Source organism: Urocitellus parryii, chromosome 5 (assembly GCF_045843805.1).
Source record: "Urocitellus parryii isolate mUroPar1 chromosome 5, mUroPar1.hap1, whole genome shotgun sequence".
NCBI lineage: Eukaryota > Metazoa > Chordata > Mammalia > Rodentia > Sciuridae > Urocitellus > Urocitellus parryii.
In genome coordinates this window covers 58,723,632-58,748,616 of record NC_135535.1, presented here as the reverse complement: position 1 = coordinate 58,748,616, position 24,985 = coordinate 58,723,632, and the positions used below count along the sequence as shown (strand labels likewise).

The window sequence follows — 24,985 nt, the reverse complement described above, 5'->3', positions numbered from 1 at the left end:
TTGGGTTAAAGAAAATCCAACTATATTCTTCCTACAAGAAATCTATTTTTTGCAGGAGTGGGAATTGACCCAGGGCTCTGGCAACTAAGCTACATCCATGGCCCTAGAAATCCATTTTAATCCATGGTGGCATATGCCTGTAATCCTAGCAACTCAGAAGTCTGAGGCAAGAAGATCACAAATTTAAAGCAATTTAGTAAGACCCTGTCTCAAAAAAAAAAAAATTATAAAAAAAGCTGGAGGTGTAGCTGTCATAGAGCTTCCCTGATTTAAATCACCAGTACTGACCTCCCCAACAAACAGGAAATCTAGTTTGAAAGCACAGTAGCACACGCCAGTAATTCCAGTGATTTGGGAGGCTACAGCAAAAGAATCACAAGTATGAAGCCATCCTCGGCAACTTAGTGAGACCCTGTCTGAAAATAGAAAATAAAAAAGGGCTGGGGTTGTAATCCAGTGGTGAAGTACCCCTGGCTTAAATTTGGAGTACCATTAAAAAAAAGAAAGGGTTGAAAAAGTTTTATCATAATAGCACTAATCAAGAAAAAGCTACAATGAGGGTTGGGATATATAGCTCAGGGCTACAGCACTTGACTAGCATGGGTGACGCCCTGGGTTCAATCTCCAGTTAAAACACACACACACACACTCACACACATAATGTATGTGTGTGTGGAGGGAGGGGGGGCGGAATGGAGGAACTTTGATTGGGCAAAGGGGAGGGAGATGTGGGGAGGGGACATGGGGGCAGGAAAGATAGTGGAATGAGATGGACATCATTATCCTAGGTACATGTATGACTGCACATATGGTGACATGCTACATTACCCACAACCAGAGAAATGAAAAGTTGTGCTGCAATTGTGTACAATGAATCAAAATGCATTCTGTCATATATACCTAATTAAGATAAATAAATAAATAAATTTTTAAAAACCACACACATTTTCAGTGGCTATATTCAAATCAGTAGACTTCAGAGCAAAATATATTGTGAAAAATAACATCATTTGACACTAAGGAAGGGGTTAAAATAATGTGAAATATGTATTTGGTTTCCTCCCCTCTTTTTTTGGTACTGGGGATTGAACCAGGGGAATTCTACTTCTGAGCTGCATCCCTAGCCATTTTTTTTTTTTTTTTCACTTTGTGATAGGGTCTCACAAAGTTGTCAAGGCTGGCCTCAAACCTGCAATCCTTCTGCCTTATCTCCCATGTCACCGTGCCCAGCTGTTTTCATCCCATTTACTGATATGTACCTCTGAAAATCCTAGGTATTTCTGGAGTGATGAATGCTAATGAAGGGGCTGGTTGCCAACCCTGTGAACAGAATATTGGAAATTTCAGTCCCAACTTTACCCTTGACTTTTCAGGAGGGGAGACAGGCTGAAAAGCTAGTTGATAAAATTAATGGCCAATGATTTTAGTCAGTCATGCTTACATAATAAAGCTTCCATAAATACCTAAAAGGATCGAGTTCTGAGGGCAAAACAACAAAGGGGCAGCACAGCCAAATCATGATGGGACAGTAGAACAGCTTTGCTGGAGAAAAGCAGCAGCACTCATGCTGGGAAGTGAGAAAAGTTCACAATAAAGAGACACAAAGAGTGGTCAGAGCCAGCATGCATCTCAGCCCTTAGAAACTTCAGTTACTCTAGACATAGTTTCATCCCCAGATTTAGAGGATGTAGGAGTCCCTCATTTGTTTAGGGGAAATAAAAAACAAACAAACAAAAAAACCCCACAAGTTCAAGAAATGATAGTTCAAACATATCCTTTGCTAGTCATGGTGGTGCACACCTGTATTCCCAGTAACTTGAGAGGCTGAGACAGGATAGCTAGTTCAAGGTTAGCCTTAGCAAACCCTGTTTCAAAGTAAAAAATAAAAAGGATCAGGTGTAGTGGCCCTTGCCTGTAATCCCAGTGACTTAGAAGGCTGAGGCAGAAGGATCACAAGTTCAAGGCCAGCCTCAAGCAACTTAGCAAGCCCCCAAAGAAACTTAGCAAGACTCCATCTCAAAATAAAAAATAAAAAGGGTTGGGGATGTGGCTCAGTGGTTAAGCATCCCTGGGTTCAATTTCTGGTATCAAAAATAAAAATAAAAAATAAAAAGGGCTGGAAATGTATCTCAGTGGCAAATCATCCCTGGGCTCAATCCCCAACACTACAAGAAACAAACAAAAATGTTAAAAGATACATCCTTTACCTTGAGCATTCTGTGAACTGAATGGACATTTTCTGAATCTCACCTTCCCCCTAGCTCAGTTGGAAACAGACCATTTCTAAGACTAGTTAAGGACATGACATTGGCTCATCCATCTTTTTCTTGGTTAGTCACTGTCCTCTCCACTGCTTCACGCTGAAGAACTAGCTTTTTCTGTGTGGCTCCTGCACACACTGTCACCCTAAAATCTACCCTAAATGAATTTTTTTTTTTTTTCCTTTAGACATGGGTCAAAATTGCCTTGGTTGGCCTCAAACTCCTGGATTAAATCAATTCTCCTGTCTCAGCCTCCAGAATAGCTAGGAATATAGGCACATGCTACTAAACCCAGAAGGATCATGAGGTGCAAACATTCTCTGTGTCTTATATAGAGGAAGAGGGGAAGACAGGAGAAAGGGAAGGCAGATGGTGCCTTAATTCTACCATTTTAAAGTTCTTCCAAAAACATAGCAAGTGGATGGCTGGGAAACTCAGATTGACAAGTCAGACTAAGATCAACAATTTTTAATTCTACATGTTTAAATTAATACCAAACATAAATCAAGTATATTCATCATCTTCAAAGCACTGCATCCAATTCTACCTCAATGGCAGGAATTAGGCTCAATCTGGTGTTTAGGGAATAATCTCTGGAAAGAAAATGAGAACAAGGGAATCCAATGCCTTCTAAAAAGGATGTGAAACCCCCAGACACTGTCATAAAGCTTCCTATCTGGAAGTTGTGGTCCACTTCCAGCAGAAAAGGAACAGACCAATGAGAGGGTCCAAGGTGCCTTCTATAATTCACTTACTCCTCCGATTTGCATAGGGGCTCTAGTCACCAAAGGATATGGTTCCCAGAACAGTAAGTCTTCAGAGAGCTGTTGGGCTACACTGAATAAAGCTGACAGAAGCAAGGACTGACTACAGAATGGTCCATCCAACATTGCTGCCTAAAAATGCCTGGGCTCTAAATCTGTGGAAGGGTCCACGACCCTGCTACTTCCATAAGAGGAGATTCTGGGACCTCCAAATTCTGACTTGAATTCACCATATAAAACCAAATCTATCTCTAGCCCTAGGCTTCTGGCTCTTCAGTCACTCTCATCTTCATCTTCAATCAGAAACCGTTTCTTCTTTTGGATTATTGGCGCTCCCATCTCTGGTGCTATGGGAATGACAGGGAGGAGGGAGGACATATGTTAAAGGATCAGGCAGGTGTTAAAGTTTGTCTTCAGGCTGAAGTTAGGTATTTGAAGAAAAAGCAGGTCCCAGTCAGACTCCCTACCTTTGCTTCTACCCTCGTCTTCCTCCTGTTCCTCATCACTGTCCAGCAGGTGTCGCTTCTTGGTTGCTATCTTTAGCTTCTCTTTCCCACCAAGAGTTCCTTCCTCTGAAGTTACTGTAAGAGGCACAAAATTAGGGAACTGGACCTGTTCAAAATATCTTATCAGCCTTCTAGCCCAACATGGCTGACATGAAGTAAATGCTTAGTAGAAGAGCTGTTGTACTACTACCCTCTGAGGGTGCAAGGTCTACTTTCTTTTTGCGGGCCAACAAGAGGACTCTCAGGGCTTCTGCTCGGTGCTCCTCACTGGAGCCTTGCTCTCCAGGGTCTCTTGGTTCTACTTCTGGCTGCAGCTTCTCCTCCTTCTCTGGTTGACCCAAAGCAGATGCCGCTCTCCGGAGCTGAGTAGGGCTCAGTTTGGCTGGGATTCGCCAGAAAGTTTCCTACAGGGCACCAGAGGTCAAACATGACAGCAAAGTAAAAGGACTAGACTCCATTCAACAGATTATTGTTATTCATTGAATAAATATGACACTACATTGGTAAAGATTCAGAAAAGTTGTGAACTCTACTTATCTTTTATATATATATATATATATATATATATATATATATATATATATATAGTGTCTAGCACAGTGCCTGCTATATTATGACATTCCCAGTAAATACAGTTGTTAACTGAATAAATGAATGGCTCCTGATGATTGAAAGGTGAACCAGGTATGGTCCTTGCTCTCAAGGAACTCACAACCTAATGGGAGAAAGAATGAATATGCTATAATACCATTGGATTGGGCTCTATGAGGGAATGAACAAATTTCAGTGGCCAAAGTGATTATTTTTGCTTCAGGGATTGAAAGGTTGATAAGGACTGCTTTTCTGAGGAAGTGAAAATTGAGCTTTTTCCTGGGGCTGGGGGTGATACTGAGGATTGAACCCAGGTGTACTTTACTACCGAGTTATACCCCTAGTCTTTATCATTTTTTATTTTTTAGATAGGGTCTTCCTAAGTTGCAGAGCCTAGCCTTCAACTCGTGATCCTCTTGCCTCAGCTCCTGCTTTGAGCTGACTCTTGAAGAAAGGGTTGAGATTCAACAGGAAGATGGGTTGTGTATGTATGTGTGCATGTGTGTATATATCTTTGTGTGTGGTTGGACTTTCAACAAAGGGACTGGCATTGTCGACTGTTTAGAGAAGTATAGAAAAACCTACCATTTAAGGATGGAAAGTAATCCAGGATGACTACAATGTGAAGTGACTGTGTGGGTGGAATGGTCACGGGGGCCTGCAAAGGTTGGTGTGCCATTTGGAAGTTGTGGATCAATAGAAATAGCTGCTACAGGAATCTTGTTCAGAAATGTCAAGGGCAATGAGAAAGACAGAGAGGATAACTGGCTGACACTGTGACTGGTATACTTGCCTGCCCAGAGACAGGTGGCCGGATCCCTAGCTTGCGCAGTAACTGCTGAAACTGTTCATTTTCCATTGCTTCCTCATTTTCTTCTGTCAGTGGTACCAGTGGAGCTGCCTGGGAGCAGCCTAGAACAGAGCCAATAGTCACATGGCAAAGATGCTAGGAAAAAACTGCCTCCATCCCACATGCAGGTGCAGTGGCTTCCAGTGCTCTAGTCCTAAAATCGTCATCTGTTCACTCACCATCTTCTTCCCGATCATCTGCTGCTCGAATCAGGCAGTTGTGGAGCCATAGGAGGGGAGCAGAAAAGCCTAAGAGCGAAAGGGAAACATATTTGGTCCCTACCCCCCCATCCCAACCCTCCATTTGAGACATTTCTCCCAACTAAACTCCTTACCTTCTTGATGTAGGCCTTGACCAAGGTTTTCAGTTGAAAGAAATGAGCCACCTTGGTCTTGTTCTGCATCCAAGCTTTCCTCTTTCTCTTCATCCTCCTCATTCTCTTCCTCTGGCAAGGGTTCCTCATCTTGCAGATCTTCCTGACAAAAATCTTGCAGGGACCCCTCATCTTTGGGCTGAAATTCATCAAGGGGATAGGAGATTGTGAAAAAAGAAACACCACATTTCAGTGGCATTTTCTGGTTCTTGACCACCCTGTTGGAAGGACCTAGTCAAAATAGCTTGAGGCTGGAAGAATCTTGGTGGGTAACTTCCAGGGAGCACTTCAAAGGGAGTGGGCTTGGGATGGGAGAGCCAGGACAAGACTGTTACCACGTTGGAGGGCACCAATTTCTTCCTCCGTTTCTTGTACAACTCCCGTCTCTCAGCTACCAGCCCCAGAGCCAGAAGTTTATCCACTATTCGAGCCCGTGAGCGTTTGGCTGTGATATTCTTCATGATATGACCAAGGACATCTGCAGAGAGGGAATGTGTGAATACTCTAGAACAAATGGGAAAAGATATTAGTTAAGGATATCTGAGGTCTTAGTAAAGGAAATCAGAGGTCTCTAGAAAGAGACTAAATCAATTCACCCTAAAATGACACTTAGAGGAAGTCAACATAAGGAATCTGATAAACTTCCCTTGGGATTAGGAGGCAGGGAATAAATAAGTGGACAGTTTAGTTCTCATCTCACAAGGTTCCCTGAGCATCCACCTCTCTCACCATCTGAATCCTGGAACTCCTCAAAAAGCCGTTGCAGCTCCAGCTCCTGATCTTCTGTCCACAATACAATATTTGTTCCTTTTCTGTTTAGGGAGGTTGTCATTGGAAGAGGAGGCCAGGGAATGAACTGAGGAATTTCCATCCCAGTTCCCTGCAGAGCATGTGCCTACCTTTGGAAATCTTTGACACTATCAGCCAGTCCCAGCCGTACCAGGTGGTGGATGACCTGCTTGCGTGTTCTTGGAACAGTATTCAGGTGTGCCAAGATGGCTTCTACCACATCCTGACCTGAAATGAAGAAGGTATAAGGCAGTAAAGAGGGTTCTTCATGCTCAGACTGCTATCCTCATAAACACTTCAGATCTTAAGGCCTCATACCTTCCACATCCTTATGGGCAAGGTATAATTCTCGAAGCTGAGCTTCTTCCTCAGGACTCCACACAGGGCCTCTGCGACTGGAAGACCTGAATGGGGAAAGAGGAGAGAGAGCGAAATAGATTGTTGGCCCCAAAAAAGGAGACCAAAGATCCTGAAAGGGTGGAGGCAAGCAGCATGAAGTGTTCCACCTAGCAGAGGACTAATATGTGCTTCCTTCTCATTTTCCTTCCACTTAGGAATCCAAAGAGGCTGGGTACGGGCTGGGGATGTGGCTCAAGCGGTAGTGTGCTGCCTGGCATGCGTGCGGCCCGGGTTTGATCCTCAGCACCACATACAAACAAAGATGTTGTGTACACCAAAAACTGAAAAATAAATATTGAAATTCTCTCTCTCTTAAAAACAAACAAACAAACAAAACAAAGAGGCTGGGTATGGTGGTGCATGCCTGTAATTCCAACTACTCAGGAGGCTGAGGCAGGATAAAAATTTTAAGGCCAATCTTGGCCACTTAGCAAGACCCTGTCTCAGAATTTTGAAAAAGGTCAAGGAATCAAAGATCAGTGGTAAAGTACCCTTGGCTTCAATCCCCAAGTACCACAAACAACAATAACAACAGCTGTGTGTGGTGGCATATGTCTATGATCTCAGTGACTTGGGAGGCTGAGGCAAGAGGTTTGCAAGTTTGAGGCCAGCCTCAGCAACTTAGCAAGACCCATCTCAAAGTGAGATAATTAAAAGGGATAAATAATTAAAAGTGGTCAAGCACCCCTGGGTTCAATCTCCAGTGCTAATACAATAACAAAAAACAAAAGTCAAACTCAGATTTTCCCTTGGAATCTGACATTACAAATACTAATAGTAGTATGGGAAAATGAGCAGCATGAAAGCAGACGGGTAATATACTAAAGAAAAGGGGACAAACATTTATGTGAATTCTTATCTCAGCACTTTTCTTTCTTTTTTGGCAATATAGGGGACTGAACTCAGAACTTCATGTATGAGAGGCAAGTGCCCTACCACTGAGCTATGTCTATAGCCTTTCCCAGCACATTTTGGGAGAGGGCTCCTGGAAAGCCACCTTACTTCCTTCAGCAACCACCTTTATGAAGTCTGATGATGGAGAAGAAAACTAGAGCAGACAGAAGACAGGCTCTAGCCCCTGGTCCTCTCCTAGGTAAAGCATTTCATCTTCTGACCTTTACCTCTGGAAGGTAAAGAAACAGACCAAATGGCCTGCAAGTTCTTCTTCTTTTTTTTTTAATTAATTTATTTTTTTATTATTTGCCTGCAAGTTCTTCCAGCTCTGACCTTCTGTGATTCTGTATCACCCTCCCCTACTGCCCATCCTTCCCAATCCCTAAGCTCACCTGTCATCCAGGGAGCCATAGCCCTCAGTCATCTCTCGAACCACAGCTGTGTTCTTCCAGAACAGAAGCTCCACAAAGGCTTTCTGGTTGACTGCGGCCAGTGCAAAGAACTTGCCCAGAATGTACTTGGCAAAAGTTACTAGCTCCTATAGGAGAGTAAGGCTGCTATGATGCTTCAGCCCAAATGGATACATAGACCTGGCCCCCTGGGTGTTTTCTTTCCAGTTCCCAGCTGCCCCTTCTCACTCAAGACTCTTCTATCCTTCCCCGTACAGCCCCCTCAATCTGCCTGCTGGCTTCTTTACTGTGTTCTCATTTCCCAGCTATTGACACCTCAGCTTCCTTATCTCCCGAAGATCATTTATATACACCCAGACTCCAGTTCTTGGCAGTCCCTCACTTTGTAGGCTCCAGCAGCAGGGTCACTAAGCAGACGATTAAAGAGGCAAAAGACTGAGAGCTGGAAAAGCAGGGCTTCCATCTTGAGATCATGGGCCAGCCGGTGCAGCATTTTGACCACACAGTGATTAGTGTGGGCACTATTCTGCTGGTAGCTCCGCAGCAGCAGTACATAGGCTCGCACGACAGTTGAACATGCAAAGCTGCACCAAAACAATGAGGGAAAGGAAGTCAGAATTAGAAAGACACTGCTCATTCTAACAGCTGTACAATCACACCATCCTGAGACCAACTCAGCCCTCTGGGCCCAGACCGTTTCAGGTAGTCCAGGAAGTTAAACTCTTTCTCTGACACCTGGACGACTTGCAACTCCTCCTCCTCCTCCTCTTCCTCCTCTTCCTCTGTTCCTCTTTCCTCTGGCCCCTGCTGTCCTATATATTGAGGATTACAGGTCTCTGTTATGCTAGTGCTGGAGCACAGGTAGAAAGAGAAGGTTGTGAAGGAATGGAGACTCACGGGGCAATGGAGCAGAGAGGATTTGTTTTAGCAACTGCATCTCTTCCTCAGGGGAAATGTTTTGAGAGCCAAATACATCTCCTTCTGGCCACACCTCTCTGGAGCACAAACAGAAAAAGGCCTTAATAATAGGAAATCTGAGTTGTAATTAGAAGCAGAAAGAATTTACTCTTATTTATCAGCCAGAAAGATAATGCAAACTGTTACTTTATGGAAATCTTCCTTAAAAGTTGCATTGCAAGAAAATCATGTAAGAACAAATGCAAACAATCTAAATGCTCACTTGGTTGAGCAAATGTACATATTACACGATGGTGTTTGAAAGTCATTGACAATTACAGAAATATATCTGATGAGAATTAATGCTCAAAATATATTAAGAAGTTAAAAAGGCAGGTGTAGTAGTAGTACTTGGGAGGCTGAGGCAGGAGATTGCAAATTCAAGAATATATCTCAAAAGTAAAAAAGAAATAAAAAGGGCTGGGAATGAAGTTCAGTGGTATAGAATCCCTGAGTTCAATTCCCAGTACAGGGGGAAAAAAAAGATGTAAATCAGAACATGTAATATTTCATTATTTTTGTAGAAGATATATATGTATATGATATAGATGATATCTAACATAATGAACTCCAGAAAGTTGGTCATGAAAATATTGATGGCTCCAGCACCACCAAAAAAAAAAGTTAGTGACAAGTTATTTTTGGATAAAATTATCTTTATTTTTTCCCCCAATTAACTATGCTTTTTGTTATTTCTCAACAACAAATAATATACTCAAATAAGACCATCAAAGTTCCCCAGTCACTGTTCAATTCAGAGACCCAGACAGAATTTCTCTTTTTTGAAGACCAAGAACCCTGTACTACAGTGAAGGCCTCTTCATGCCCCCAAAGTCCAGGAGGATGGGTGGGCAGGGCTCTTACCGGGCAGATCTCAATAGAGCCAGGGCCTGTGGGGCCTGACCAGAAAGGAGACAGTCTTGTATCCGCACCATAGCTTCTGCTCGCTGCTCTTCCACTGGCACTTCTGAGGCCGCATCAAAGGGAACCATGGATTCTACATTGAGTTCAGGATCCTATAGATAGATAAGTTGTGGGAACAAAGGGGGAAGAAAACCCAGACTGTCTACCCAGAGCACTAGTCTTTAAAAAGACAGAGCTTCTGCAACCACCTACCTGGGTACAACACTGCAGCTGCTCAGCCAGGATCAGCCACCTAGTCTCCAGCTCCTCTGGGCTATGTGGAACATTCCCAGAAGCAACAGCCTGGTCTAGAACCTTCTTTTTCTTCTTTCTCTTCTTTCGTTTGTTCTATGAGGAAAGAACTGCATGAAAATAGCAGGAGCACTAAGGAAGTCTTTTTCCCATGAATGTCTTCTCTATTACAAAACTAAGTGAATGTTCAAAGTGCCTAGTGCCTATTATGTGCTGCTCATAGGCAATGGAAGCCATAGTGAATAATACGTGTCCTTCCCCAAGGAGCTCATACTCTAGAGAAAGGCAAGTAAACAAGAAATAACTTACAGAATGGATAAGAGCTATAATGTGGATGAGCATAAAATGCCTATTTCTTGGAGTAGGAGAGTTTGCCAAAAGCAGTGATATCTTAAGGAAAAATCTAAAGGATGAATAGATTTATGAGGATTAAGCAAGATACATAAAAATAAAGCCCATCATTTTTTTCTCTTAGAGAGTGAGTCAACCCCCAAATTCTGTTCCCTCAGGTCACAACTGTGAACCAGTCTTTTGTGTGAGCTCTCAGAAGTCAAATAGGATGGATGGATTGGAGGGCCCTTGAGGCTCCCACTCCATTCAAGAAACTTATAATTGTGTGAGTTGGTGCATGCCGGTAATCCCAGTGGCTCAGGGGACTAAGGTAGGAGGATTGTGAGTTCAATGCCAGACTCAGCAATTTAGTGAGGCCCTAAGCAACTTAACAAGACCCTATCTCAAAATAAATAAAAAGGGCTGGGAATGTGGCTTAGTGGTTAAGTGTCTCTGAGTTCAATCCCTGGTACCAAAAAAGAAAAAAGAAAAGAAACTTATAATCAAACACACTAAAGGCAGGAACATGAGCTCTGGAGTCTAGCCATCTACATTTGGGTATCAATGTAGATACCCACACAATCTTGGACCACTCTGTACATGTATTCTAATGCTGTTGTGGGGATTACATGAAGACCTTAGCAGTGTTTAACATATAGTAAATGCTGGATAAATTATAGCACCATTATTACTGATAATACCACAGAGCCCTAAGTGTAAAAATATCTTTTAGCAAAGTCTCATTGATATTGCTACCCCTTTCAAGTCCAGTTCTGATAAAATTTTAAACTGTAGCAACTAGAATTATAGGAAGGTTCTGCACAAAACATGTTGTTTTTTTTTTCCAATATAGTTTTTAGTTGTAGGTGGACACAATATCTTTATTTTATTTTTATGTGGCACTGAGGATTGAACCAAGTACCTCACGTGTACTAGGTGAGAGCTCTACTGCTGAGCCACAACCCCAGTCCCATAATCATTAAACTCTTATAAGTTTATGTGCCTAGCACTTAGTAGGTGTTCACAAAAAGTTTCCTGAATGAACTAAGATATTTATGGTAAACCAGGAAAAAAATCTAATGGGAAAAGGAAACCATGGTAGACTCACATGGGCAACATAAGCCTCTTGTCTTCTTATTTCAGAGTAGCTCTAACAGACCAGCTTAAGCTACATAAAATGCAAGGAGAAAGCCCCCTCTGTCCTTCACCCTCCCACACAGCTCTTTACATATCCTGCTACTGCCCAGTACCTGCACCATCAGGTTCCCACGGTTCCGACAAAACCGTTCCAACATCTTGAGGAAGAGGTGGGTGGTTTCCACCAAGTCACGAAGGAAGGAGCGGGGCTGGCATCTCTCATCAAACTTTCGAAAGAGTGCCAGGAATAGTTCTCGATACTCCATCATATAGAAAATGTTGTCTAGGAGTGGGGAAGAGAAAGGAATGGAAGGACTGGTCTGGAAACTTAGAAAAGAAAAGATGGATAAAGTTGGAACAGTGAAGAATAAGATTCTAGTCAAAGATGGGAAGGCTGGGATTAGGGATTGGGCCAGGGCCTCACTCTTGATGATGCGACTGCTCTCTTTCACAGCCTCTTCTGGAGACATGTCCATCTCATTCACTGTGGCCAGAAGTTCCTGATAGGCTTTCAGAGCCAGGTGCATCCTATGAGTTAAAGACAAGGAAAAATGGAGGACAACTTAAGGCACTGGCTCATGAAAACACTAACCTGCCTAAAGTGCCACCCAAAACATGACCTCACTAGTGCTTGCTTCCCAGCCTGACCACCTCACCCTGTATTAGGAAAAGGTGCCATCCACAATCTAGGTGTTCACTGGGCATGGTGACACATGCCTATTATACTATAGGCTTGGGAGGCTGAGGCAGGAGGATGGCAAATTCAAAGCCAGCCTGAGGAACTTAGTGAGGCCCTATTTCTAAATAAAACAGAAAACAAAACAAAAGTCTGGAGATATGGCTCAGTAGTTAATTAACCCTGGTTTCAATTCTGGGTACCAAAAGAAAAAATGTGTGTGTATGTGCGTGTGTGTATTCAGACTCTCACCCAGACCTAGATGCTCACTGTGATCCCAATATTATCCCTCTCACCGCCGTGCCCAGGAGGAGGCTTCCTTGCGGTCAGTCAGCATCATCTCATAGTAGTTGGTGAGGTTCTGCTCAATGAAATGGAAGGTACGGACACTGAGGGTCTCTGAAACCAACCCTGGCCGGAAGGAGGCAGCTCGATTGAAGGCCATAAAGAAAGCCAAGGCCCACATATAGTAGGTCTCATCATGTTGCTGAGCTTTCTCTCGAAGCAGGTGATCCTAACATTAAAAAAAAAAAAAAAAAAAAGATCACCATTATCCCAGGGCTTCCACCTTCTTCCTGGCCTGATGATGGGGTAGATCGTGGACACCACTATAATATTTTTCTAGGATCCACAAATTCCAATTCTCTCTTCTCTCCATGTCCTCCTCCCCTTCCTCTGGGTCAATTCTACAAGCCCTTCTTGTCATGCTAATAACCCACTCCCTCTGCATCGTCACCATCTCTCAGGTGCACACTATCTCCTTCCCACTATAAATTCCAGGGACAGCCTCCCACAGGTGCCTACCTGGGTTGCCCTTCTTACCCTCAACTGGCCCCATCACCTCTCTATTCCATCCCTGATGGCCTCCATATCTTTCCCAGACTCTCACCTTTACCAAACCCATAAGCCGGTTATAACAGTTCTCCAGGAACTCAGAGCAGAAGTCTCTGAGGAAGAGTCTCACATTGAGGGCAGAGCGGCGCTGAATGGACAGCTCCTGGGCAGCCCGGCGACGTCTGGGCACCCTTTGGGGCTGCTTTCCCAAATCTGAACTGTAGTTTCGAAGCTGGGGGTATGGGGCAGGGATTAGATGCATCACAGCTCTTTCCATATCCCTGGTAGTGCAATTTCCTCAGAAGAAACTCTTATTAGAAAGTTTTCTGTGAAGACTTCAGTAAAGACAATGTGGCTAATGCCAGAGGCTCTACTTCTACTGTCACAACTTTCTAAGGCTAAGAATGGAGATGCTTTAAATCCACAGATGGTCATTCTTAGGCCCTGCAACTCCAGTGTTCCCATTCCAAATGTGCAAATACTTACATTGTGAAGGCCTTTGTGAAAGATGAGGTCCCTCTCCCCAATGGATTTCAACCCTTGGACAATGTAGGAGCCCCCAAATCGAGAATGCCTGCAGGGGAACAGCAGCAACAAAGGAGGCCAGAGAGATTTTTCAATTCTCTGGAAGCTTTGTTTCCATTCTCTTTCATCAGCAGCTCAAAATGAGTTAAAACTGTAAAATGTTATTCAGTCTCCAGTGTCTTAGATCTGGCCCCCAAGTGCTCAGCATTCCTTGCCACAGGACAGGAACACAGGTAGAGCAGCTCTCAGTCACCTACCTGTTGCCTCGTTGGAGGGCTCGAGTCTTCTTCTCTGCCATCTCTCGTTGGCGCAACACCTCCAGTTCTGCCACATCTGTGCTCCGCTCCTGAGCTAAGCGTCCCTGCCCTACTCCTGCCAGCTGCTCAGGGTTCTACATTTGGAAGAAGCAGGAAAAGAGTCAGAAGGACAGTCATTTCTTATCCTGAGTTCACTCCTGTTAAGGATGGAAAGAATGATCAAAACAGGACTGGTGATGGGACTCTATATTGAAGACACAGCTACTCTACCCATTGCTAATTTCCCTAGATAATTCAGCCATTACTATAAAAGCAATGCTGACCATGTAGCAGAAAAGTGCCTGTGCAAAAGGACAATAGGCCTGGGTCTTACCTGATCACGAAACATAAGGGAGACAATCTCTAGTACATGCAGGCTCCACTGCTGCTCGGCAGGTGAGCTGGCCAAAAAGAGGAGAAGGTCATCCAGGCCACTAAGGTGAATAGCCCAGAGAAGCTGGTCATGGACACTGGCATCATCATCGATCCTCTGAGCAGTGAGAGATGAGAGGAAGAAAGGGCATTCAGTTCCACAGCTCTTCCTGGAAGCTCTGCACCTGATTTCTTTGCCAAGGTTCTTCCCGTAGACTTGTCAGATGCAGAAAAGCCCAAAAAGGGCAGTTCAATGTAACTTAGACCACCTGACCCTCACCTTCTCTTGGTCAAAGTCAGCTGGAACATGGAGAATATTTCTGACCAGCAGTAGGATCCGCTCAATCAGCAAGTTGTCTTCCTCCTGTCGTTCCTCCCAGCCCTAGTCAGAAGGAGGAGAGTTAGAAGAAGAGACTCCATGTGGAAGGCAGGTGGCATCCACCTGGGCTGGAGGACCAAGGTACAGAAGAGAATCAGAATAAAAAAGAAAGAAAAGAAAGATTCATACAGTCCTGAGGCAGTCAGAGACTATGGGGTAGACAATCATATCCCCAACAACTAGGATCACACCTCCAGTTTCAGCATCTTCACCTCTGATAATGGTCCCAGGGGCTCCTACAAGGCAAATACTCACCAGTTGCAGCAGCTCATACAAGGTTTCACTGAGGATTCCAAAAGCCTTCTCACTGGCGAAGGCCTGTGGAACAGTGAACAGATCTCACATAGTGTCTGTACCTTCTTCCCCTACTGCACCACAATCTGCCCCAGGGACTCTGAAGGACGATCTCACCTCTTTGTAGGCCTGTAGATAAGTCAGCACCTGTATAAAGTGGTGGCGCATGCTGGGCTCCTTAGGCACACTGCTAAAACAGAGCAAGGCTGGTTGTGTCAAGTTTACCATCAGTCTGGGGAGACAATGAAGGAGGAAGAAGTCATTAGGCTTCCTTGTCAGGAACAAGCACCAAAACCTATCAGCTTAAATACGAATGCTGGCATGTGGTTAAAAAAAAACTAGGGAATGAACCTGATAACAGCATCAAAGAGAGGCTTATCCTTGTGGTGCTGGGTAAGAATGGGTAGGAGGTCATTCTGCATTATCTGGAATGCTCCTAGCTGCTGTCGCACATCTCTCGTCTCATCTTCATGCCTCAAGAACCGGATCAAATCCTTCACGCTCTCTTCAGAGACAGAATAAACACATACCTCAAACACTGGACAAAGTTCCACCCAGGCCCATATGCTTTTCATACTTATAGCTTGAGAAATTCAACAGACCACCTCAATTCAAGCAATTTTTTTTTTTTTTAATCTGACTCCTCAAAAAGGTACTCACCTAAACAATCTGGCTCCTTGTGGTAAGTGTCTCCCTCCAAGTACCCAAGGGCACTACACGTGGCTAGAAGTTCACAGTTCATCATGTACAAGTCCATACATCAGAGGACCACCAAAGGAGAAGTAAGGATAATAGAGACAGAGGAGACAAAAATGGAGAGACCTGCAGAGACAAGAAAAAATGAATGCAGCATCCTCTCTATGAAGAACAGAGAGGAACAGGACAGGGAAATAATGGTCGGAATATTTGAGCAAGATCTTCAAATGCCTCATTTTGGTCAGAATCAAATGTACTTCTCCCAGTCTCAGGCTTTTTTCTGTTTTTTTTTTTTTTTTTTCCGGTGCCAGGGATTGAACCCAGGGCCTGGCACATGCTAAGCAAATGTGCTGCCACTGAGTTACAGCGCAACCTTCCAGGGAAAGCTTTAAATTAAGGCTACTATGTGATAAAGACAAAGAGGCTGGAGCCTATGAATTAAGCACCTGCCCCATACTCTAACCTGGATCTAAAACTGTAGAAACAGTCTGTTTAAGAGTTTAAACAACTTCATAGGAAAAAATGACTAGAGAAGGACATCAGCTCTGAAATTTTTACCCTTAGAGAACTCAAATGTTGTCAGGCTGGACCCCCATCTTTCTTAGCTCTTCTACATATAGTCACAGCTTTGACATGTCACAAGAATTAAGAAAACCCAGCTCTGACTACACAGTGAGCCTACTTGGTATATGATACATCCTAGAAGCCCTTGGCCATCTCAGGCACTGGGAATGTGGAAATCAAAGTTCCTTCACTCTCCTCCTAAAGTTACTCACTTGGTAATCTTAGTTGAAGTCAGTGCCTAACAGAATGGGAAGGAAAAGGAGTGAATAGGAATCAGCACACTCCCTTTCACACTCCCCAGAATATCTCCAGAGCCTGGGACACTGGTGAATACCTGTAACCACAGCAATTCAGGAGGCTGAAGCAGGAGGATCGAAAGTTCAAGGCCAGCCTCAGCAACTTAGTGAGGACCTAAACTACTTAGTGAAATCCTGTCTTAAAATTAAAAAATAGAAAGATTTGGGATGCAGCTCAATGGCAAAGCATCCCTGGGTTAAATCCCCAATTAAAAAAAAAAAAAAAGAAAGAAAGAAAGAAAGAAAGAAAAAAGAAGAAAAATCACTTCCTTTTTCCGAAGCTTATTCCTTTTTATTCAGATTTTTAAACCCTCAGATAGTTAAGTAGGCACAGATCCAGAATACTAGGCACTCGGAACTGGACATTAATAATACAGATGCACACGAACACATAATATTCTTTACCTTGCTCCTGTGGAAAATCAGAAATACTAATCAATCCAGTCCTTCAGGGCACCTTCAGCTGCACTGCTCTCTGCCCTTAACGGCAATCTCTAGAAAGACCTTTCCTAGCTCCCATACCTACCTCTAGACACCGACTCCACTTATGTTCCTTGGCAGGAAATGGGTAGTGAGTTTCCAAAACACTAAGGTTTAATGTCTGATGTTATCTCTCTGCATTTATGTAACTGGTCTACTTCAGGTTGCCTATTATCCTTCCACCCCCACCCAGTGCTAACTTACTTTCTGACTGCTCAGTCTAGCAATATAAGAAACCATTAAAATACTGAGTGACCAGGAGAATGGAAAGGAGACTTCTCTTTCCCATTTAGTCTCAGAGACTAAAAACTCTGAGGCCTGGGCCCTGAAGAAGAGGTTCAATATATAAGATCCCTGACTCTATGTGCATACCCATACATGCATGCATGCACACACACATGCACCCAGATGGAAGGGCTTCCCTGTCTGCTCTCTTCAACCATAGCCTAGGAAGCTGACAAAGAGAGAGCAGAGCTGGGGGTGCAGCTCAATGGTACAGCACTTGCATAGCATGCATAAGGCCCTGTATTAGATTCCCATTGCGCGCATGCACACACAAACACACACACACACACACACACACACACACACACACTCACACAAAACAAACAAACCAGGTGCAGTGGCACATACTTGTAAGCCCAGTAGCTTGGGAGGCTGAGACAGAGGATCACAAGTTCATCAAGGCCCTAAGCAACTTAGTAAGAGCCTGTCTCAAAATAAGAACAAAAAGGTATGGAATGTAGCTCAGTGGTAAAACACCTCTGGGTTAAATCTCCAGAATCCAAAAAACCAAAACCCCAAAAAACAGACATTAGAGCTATAAAGAGGCAAGTCAACACATTCTCCTCATGAGAGAACATCACAAAATCTGGCTCTGAAAGGTGTGAAATGATAGTCTTCTAACAATAGAGACAAAACCATGTCTGGGCTTTGTTTTACACAGTCCTCTCAGCTACCCTCCCGCCTTTTTTTTTTTTTTTTTTTTTTTTGTAGTGCTGGGGATTGAACCCAAAGCCTTGTGCATGCGAGGCAAGCACTCTATCAACTGAGACCTATAGCCCCAGCCCACTACCCTCCCTCTTTATCTTGGTTCCTCCACTGTAGACCAATTCTAAATAAGGATTCAATATTTGCAAAATACAGGCCCAGCAGAGCACTCAAACCTCTGCTTCCCATGTATCACTTTACCTGAAAGGCAAAAACAACAGAGGTGGTAACAGCCACCATTTCTGGGAGAAGAAAAAGGACATAGGGAGAAAACAATCTTAGCAGGTAGAAAGCAAGAGGGTATATAAGAAAGCTAGGACTTCTGGTTCTAATCCCCTGCAGTTCTGAGTGTAATAGGCAAAGTACAAGAAATGGGTCCCTATTGTAAAGCTCCCAAGCCAGGGGCTCCCAATTTGGGCCATTCTTTAGAACTGGGATAAAAGAGCTTTCAACAGGAGTTTCAGTCCTCCCTGGTACAAATAGTATTTAAAACATTAGCAACTGACAGAAAACTTAGGGGTTCATACTCCTTCCCTCCCTCCCTTCTTCCTTCCTTCCTGGAAAAGTAAGTTTGTTCTCTTTTTTGTACTGAGGATTGAAGCCAAGGGTACTTTAACACTGAGCTGTATCTCCAGCCCTTTTTAATTTTTTTATTTGAGACAGGGTCTCACTAAGTTGCTTAGGGCCTCACTAAATTGCTGAGGCTGGTCTCTAAATTGCAATCATTGGGCCTCTGCCTCCCAAGTCACTGGAATTATGGGTGCATGTTATTGCACTCAGCATTCTCTTGCTACTCTCTCAATCTGTCTGGCTTCACCTTCCTCTCCTGAATTATGAATAATCTGACTATTGACATTATACCAATATCACACATACCCAGCCAAAACAATTCTACTCAGATCCATGGCTTCATTGCCTCCTCTAGCTATCGGGAACGCCACAAACATACATGTTCCAAGACATACAATCCTGCTAAGGGCTTATTCCCTATCCTGGAGGTCTCTTCTCCTTTCTTCCTTATCTCCAAAAGTTCTGAACCTATGTGACCCTTGAGATCCAGCTCAAATGTCACTCCTCCAATGGGTGCAGTGAAGCTCACCTATAAATAATTCCAGTGGTTCAGGAGGCTGAGACAGCAGGATCTCAGGTTCAAAGCCAGCTTCAGCAACTTAGCAAGGCCCGAATAAACTCAATGAAACCCTATCTCAAAATGAAAAGGGCTGGGCTGGGGATGTGGCTCAAGCGGTAGCGCGCTCGCCTAGCATGCGTGCGGCCCGGGTTTGATCCTCAGCACCACATATAAAAACCAAAGATGTTGTGTCCGCCGATAACTAAAAAATAAATATTGGAATTCTCTCTCTCTCTCTTAAAAAAAAAAAAAAAAGAGTCATTATTAAAAAAAAAAAAAAAAAATGAAAAGGGCTGGGAATGCCAGGCACAGTGGCACACACCTGTAATCCCAGCAGCTCAGGAGGCTGAGGCAGGAGGATCGAGAGTTCAAAGCCACCCTCAGCAAAAGTGAGGCACTAAGCAACTCAGTAAGACTTTGTCTCTAAATAAAATACAAAATAGAGTTGGGTATATGGCTCAGTAGTCGAATGCCCCTTGGTTCAATTCCTGGTACCAAAAAAAAAAAAAGAGTCAAACACAAAAGGTTACATTTTTTTTTAAAGTGCAGACTTAAATCTTTTTTTAAAATTTATTTTTATTTTTTAGTTGTAGATAGACACAATATCTTTATTTTATTTTTATGTGGTGCTGAGGATCAAACCCAGGGCCTCGAACTCTACCACTGAGCTACAACCCCAGCCCCCAAAAGGTTACATTTTATATGAATCCATTTATATGTAATGTCCAGAATGAGAAAAACTATAAAAATAGAAATAGATTATTGGTTGCCAGGGACAAAAGGGAATGAAGAATAACTACTAATAAGCATAGGGTTTGTTTTAGGCATGATGAAAATGTTCTGATGTTAAATTGTAAAGATTGTACAACTATGAATATATTAAAAACAAGTTTAAAACAATGAATTTTAGGGCTGTGGTTGTAGCTCAGTAGTGAGCACTTGCCTAGCATGCGTGAGGAACTGAGTTTGATTTTCAGCACCACATAAGAAACTAAATAGGGCTGGGGATGTGGCTCAAGCGGTAGCGCGCTCGTCTGGCACGCGTGCGGCCCGGGTTCGATCCTCAGCACCACATACCAACAAAGATGTTGTGTCCGCCGAGAACTAAAAAATTTAAAAAAAAAATTAAAAAAAAAAAAAAAAGAAACTAAATAAATAAAACAAAGGTATTCTTTCCATCTACAACTAAGTAAATAAATAAATTCTATAGTATGCTAATTATATTTCAATACAGCTATTATAAACAACTCTCTCCCAGCCTCACAGACGGGCCCATGTGCAAAGCCATGGCTGAGAAGGCCACGCAGTATTCCTCATGCCCTATGCTAACTTTTTCTGTGCAAGGGACAGACAGAAATGTATCTCTATTTTTAGCAGAGTAAATATAACTAACTTATATTCTCTTTATGAAGGACAGAAGTTATTTTTTATGTACTTTCCAAAGTTTATATAAAACTTTTGTAAAATATTCTCTGCAAAGGTAACTCTGGGAATGTAAATATGCTTCTAATAAAATAACAAGCCCCCCCCCAAAAAAAATAAATAAATAAACAACTCTCCACACAATTATTCTGTTTTCAGTGTTTTAATACCAAAAAGCTAAGGACAAAATCTCAGGATAAATTCAAGCCCTTTGAATTCAACTAATTTGACTTTATGAAAAACCTCATTTATATTGTCTTTACTTTCATATTTCATCATAGATGAGATGGGAACTTTATCAAACACCTTAGATCCAATGGATCTGGATATTTAAAAAAATGTTAGTTACTTTCCCCACTCAACTAAGTATCAAGCAATTCAGATAAAGCATTATTTTTTATTTATTTATTTATTTTTTTTTATAATTTTAACATTTATTTTTTCTTAGTTCTCGGCAGACACAACATCTTTGTTGGTATGTGGTGCTGAGGATCGAACCCGGGCCGCACGCGTGCCAGGCGAGCGCGCTACCGCTTGAGCCACATCCCCAGCCCCGATAAAGCATTATTGATCTGAAATTAATAGCTATAGGCCTCAGAATGCAAAAAATAAAAGGAAAAAGGGATAAATATTAAATACATTTACAATTCAAAGAGAAAATTAAATTACTTTTTTTAATATTTATTTTTTAGTTGTAGTTGCACACAATATGTTTATTTTATTTATTTATGTGATGCTAAGGATCGAACCCAGGGCCTCCCACATGCCAGGCGAGTGCTCTACCACTGAGCCACAACCCCAGCCCCAAGAAAATTAACTTACTTTTTGAAAACAAAATAAAACAAAGCACTCTGTCCCAGACCAACCCTGTTCCAAGCACTCATTGAGAATTAATACACTTGGGAAGGCAGTTAGCATTTCTGACTTAACCCAAACCTTAGTTTCCTTCTCAGTAAAATGAAAAAACAATAAAAATACCCACCCTCATAAATTTTAAATATGGTCATGTAAAACAGTGCAGTTCACACTACTCCCCATCCACAACTGCTGGTAGTCTTCATCAAAACACTTTAAGAACAAATCACTCGCCGGGCGTACACCTGTAATCCCAGTAGCTCAGGAGACTGAGAAGGGAGGATTCTGAATTCAGCCAGCCTCAGCAATTTAGGAAGGCCCTATCTCAAAAAGTAAAAGAGCTCAGTGGTTAAACACCTCTGGCTTCAATCCCAGGCACCAAAAAAAAAAAAAAAAAAAAAAAAAAGGAAAAAAGAAAAGAAAGCAAGCACTAGCATTTAGGGTTTCTGAGAACAATTTGACTTAGTTTTATGTTCAAATATAGTAATAATCTAAAAAGCCTGTATTCTACATATCTTTTTTTCCATTTTATTTTTCTAGTAATTGTATTCTATAGAAGTGTTTTTATGTATTTATTGGTACTAGGGATTGAGTGCCACGGAGCCACTTCTCTAGCTCCTAAAAGAACTTTATAGTATTGATCTGCAACAGATAGAAGGAAAAATCTGCCTAGCCCTTTACCAAGATAGTTTGAGAAGCAGTGATATTAATCATACTACCCAGTGATAAGTACCAAGTGAGTACCCCAGTGAGTACTGGGAATTGAACCCAGGGAGGCTTTATCACTGAGCTACATCCCCAGCCCTTTTCATTTTTTTTTTTAAATATTTACGTTTTGTTTTAGGTGGATACAATATCTTTATTTATTTTTATGTGGTGCTAAGGATCAAACCCAGCATCTCACGCATGCTAGGCCAGCACACTACCACTTGAGCCACATCCCAGCCCCTCATTTTTTGAAACAGAATCTCACTAAGTTGCTTAAGGCCTTGATAAATTACCAAAGCTGGCCTCAAACTTGCAATCCTCCTACCTTAGCCTCCCAGGCTGCTGGGATTACAGGTGTATGCCACTGCACCTGGTGTGACAACCCCAAAATATTAATTTCCTCTCCTTCTGTAAGATTCTAAATGAAGTGCCTTCTAGGCAAAAGATAATGCCATGCAGGTGGAGAGACACTGCTAAAGAAATTTATTTACAGAATGGAAAACTACACAATATAGAAGACAAAGTAAGAAAAAAGGTTGCTAAGGGTAGTGGCACAACCCAGCAGTCTGGCAGACTGGGGCAGGAGTATCACAAGTTCAAGGCCAGCCTTGGCAACTTAGCAAGACTTTTATCTCAAAATTTAAAAATTAAAAAAAAAAAAAAAAAAAAGGTTAGAAGTGTAGCTCAGTGGTAAAGCATCCCTGGGTTCAATCCTACTGGGGTGGGGGGAAAGTAAGAGATAAGGCAGTATAGGCTCTAAATAAGTGATATGGGGGGAAAAAACTGGAAAACTAGGACTCTTTCAAGGTAAAGTGACCACGGAGATTGTCAGTGGAAGTGTGATTAAAACTGAGATTTTGAAGGTTGCAGCACAAGGATTCAGGAAGCCAGGAAGAGGAGAGGGAGAACTGCTAGAGCAAAAACAAAGGAACCAGGCTCGGGCTGTGGTAGAGTGCTTGCCCGGCATGTGTGAGGCCCTGAGCTCAGGTCCTCAGCACCACATAAAAAAAATATTAAACAAACAGACAAACAAACAACAACAACAAAAAAGGAACCACTGTGGATAGATAAGTCTCAGGAAAGCATTGGAAGGGGGTTAGTATTGGCTTTTGGGAAAATCTTGCCTTGTTCATCAATTCAAAAATTTAGAATAAATAAGGGAGCCACTGAAGATTTCTTTCTTTCTTTGTACTGGGCATTGAACCCAGAAGAACTTATCACTGGGCTACACCCCTGGTTCTTTTTATTTTTTATTTTGAGACAGGATTTAAGTTGCAAAGTGTCTCAATAAGTTGTTGAGGAAGGGCTGGACTATGCAATCTTCCTGCCTCAACCTCCTGAATTGCTGGGATTATAGACGTGTACCACCATAACTGGCACTGCTGAAGATTTCCGAGTTAGAAAACAAAATGATTAAAACAGAGAAACATATATCCTACAAATTTTATCACTGCATGTCAAACAGTTCAGCCACTCTCCTGTGTGGCCTTAATCTCTTCCTTTCACTGCACACTCCCTGCAAAAATCACAAACTCAAAGCAACATCTGTTTTCTACTACACTCTTTTGAGTCAAATCTAGACTCAGATTTGCTGGAGAAAACCACACCACCCTGTACAATACATGACAAATGTACAGCATCCAACCTGAGCAGGACTCTTAGTCCGGTCACTTTCTCATTTCTTTCCCAGGGGACAGCTATTTCTAATTTTCACCATCATTCTTAAGCACTTTACCCCACTGCTCCCCATGCCTCTCAGCTGGTGTCTCTGTCCCTTTCCTCTTAGGAACAATTAAGGTCATCAGACAAGAACTCTCAACTCCCCCTACCCACACCTAAAAACATATTTCACTAACCTACCCTAACATCTTTGCTTCTAATCTAAGCCCTTCATTTGTTATCTTGATCAATTATCTCCTGTCCCTTATTTGATTCTCATTTCTCAATTATTTCCAACTTTTCCTTTATATCAGCCCCATGCCCACATATTATGAGTTGCTCAAAATTCTTCTAATTTAAGCAAGGAGGAGGGAATCCAACATAAAACATACCTTCCCTTGGCCCCCTCCCATCCTGAAGAGTTCATGCTCCATTGGCCTACATCTTCAGACTTCTCTTTTCTCTCTACATAGCTTCCTTGGGCAAACTTATCCATGCCCCCTGCTTCAACTACTATACAAGTCAGTAGCCAGCCAATCTGTACCCCTGGCCCTTCTAAGTTCCCAAGGCACTAATCTCAAATGTTAAACGGACTCAAAAACAGCATCCTCTACTTTTATGTCTCAAGGACATCTTAAATACAATATGTCCAAAACTAAACTTATTTTCCCCATAAGTCCATCTTCACTTCTGTTTTGGATCTAGGTATCACCTGGCTTCTCCATATAAAAGGAACCTCTTTTCTCTTTTGTGCCATATACAGAATTCCATCATGGCACTTACACCTAGGTATCACCTTGGATACTTCCATCTCTCCTTAATTTCCTTAAGCTCCTCTATATACCCCTGCCTCTCCACACTACTACTAACTCATGTCTGTATGTCTCTTGCTTAGATTACTCAACTGTTTCCTAATCTCTTTCTGTCTGATCCTTTCCCTTAAATCTAGCCACAAGATTGTTACTTGACTTGGCCATATGACCCACCCTACTTAAAACCCTTCAAATTAAAAAAAAAAATAAAAAATTAAAAAATATTTTTTAAAAAACCCTTCAAATAGGGTTAGGGGTGTAGCTCAATAGTACATACAGCATGTATGTGGTTAGCAAGCATGAGGTCAACCCCAGCACAAAAACAAAATAAAAACTTCAGTGGATACATAAGAAACTTCAGGTAGTTGTGGTGGTGCTCCCCTGTAATTCTAGCTATTCAAGAGGCTGAGGCAGGAGGATTTTGTGAGTCCAAGAATTTAAGGCCAGCCTGGGTAACATGGAGTGATCCCAAGAAAAGAAGAGATGATAAGTAAGTAAGTAAATAAATAAATAAGAAAAACAAAGAAAGAAAAGGATAGAAAAAACAAAAAGGATTTAAAAAAAAATCAGAAAGAAACAAAA

The 24,985-nt window shown here is 42.3% G+C and overlaps 2 protein-coding genes across 2 annotated transcripts in view; both read right to left on the bottom strand.

The window, feature by feature from the left end:
* The window catches only part of LOC113189621 (apolipoprotein F), a 31,474-nt gene extending 12,411 nt beyond the window's left edge, over positions 1-19,063 (bottom strand). Inside the window, 1 exon segment of the mRNA XM_026398489.2 lies at positions 19,042-19,063. The gene's annotated coding sequence lies outside the window, so the exon portion shown is untranslated.
* Positions 2,799-17,538, bottom strand: Timeless (timeless circadian regulator). Its single transcript, XM_077798373.1, has 29 exons — positions 17,462-17,538; positions 15,453-15,614; positions 15,144-15,297; positions 14,910-15,024; positions 14,754-14,816; positions 14,400-14,501; positions 14,082-14,237; positions 13,709-13,842; positions 13,413-13,500; positions 12,982-13,158; positions 12,389-12,606; positions 11,841-11,944; positions 11,530-11,699; positions 9,911-10,045; positions 9,659-9,810; positions 8,735-8,832; positions 8,532-8,649; positions 8,220-8,421; positions 7,820-7,965; positions 6,453-6,538; positions 6,245-6,362; positions 6,075-6,157; positions 5,681-5,823; positions 5,307-5,484; positions 5,152-5,220; positions 4,916-5,034; positions 3,722-3,935; positions 3,493-3,606; positions 2,799-3,372 (listed from the first exon to the last, which is right to left on the bottom strand). Exons 2-29 carry the CDS (start codon positions 15,547-15,549, stop codon positions 3,299-3,301), a joined length of 3,627 nt encoding a protein of 1,208 aa, XP_077654499.1. The 5' UTR covers positions 15,550-15,614; positions 17,462-17,538; the 3' UTR covers positions 2,799-3,298.
* Positions 19,064-24,985: the final 5,922 nt, after the last annotated feature.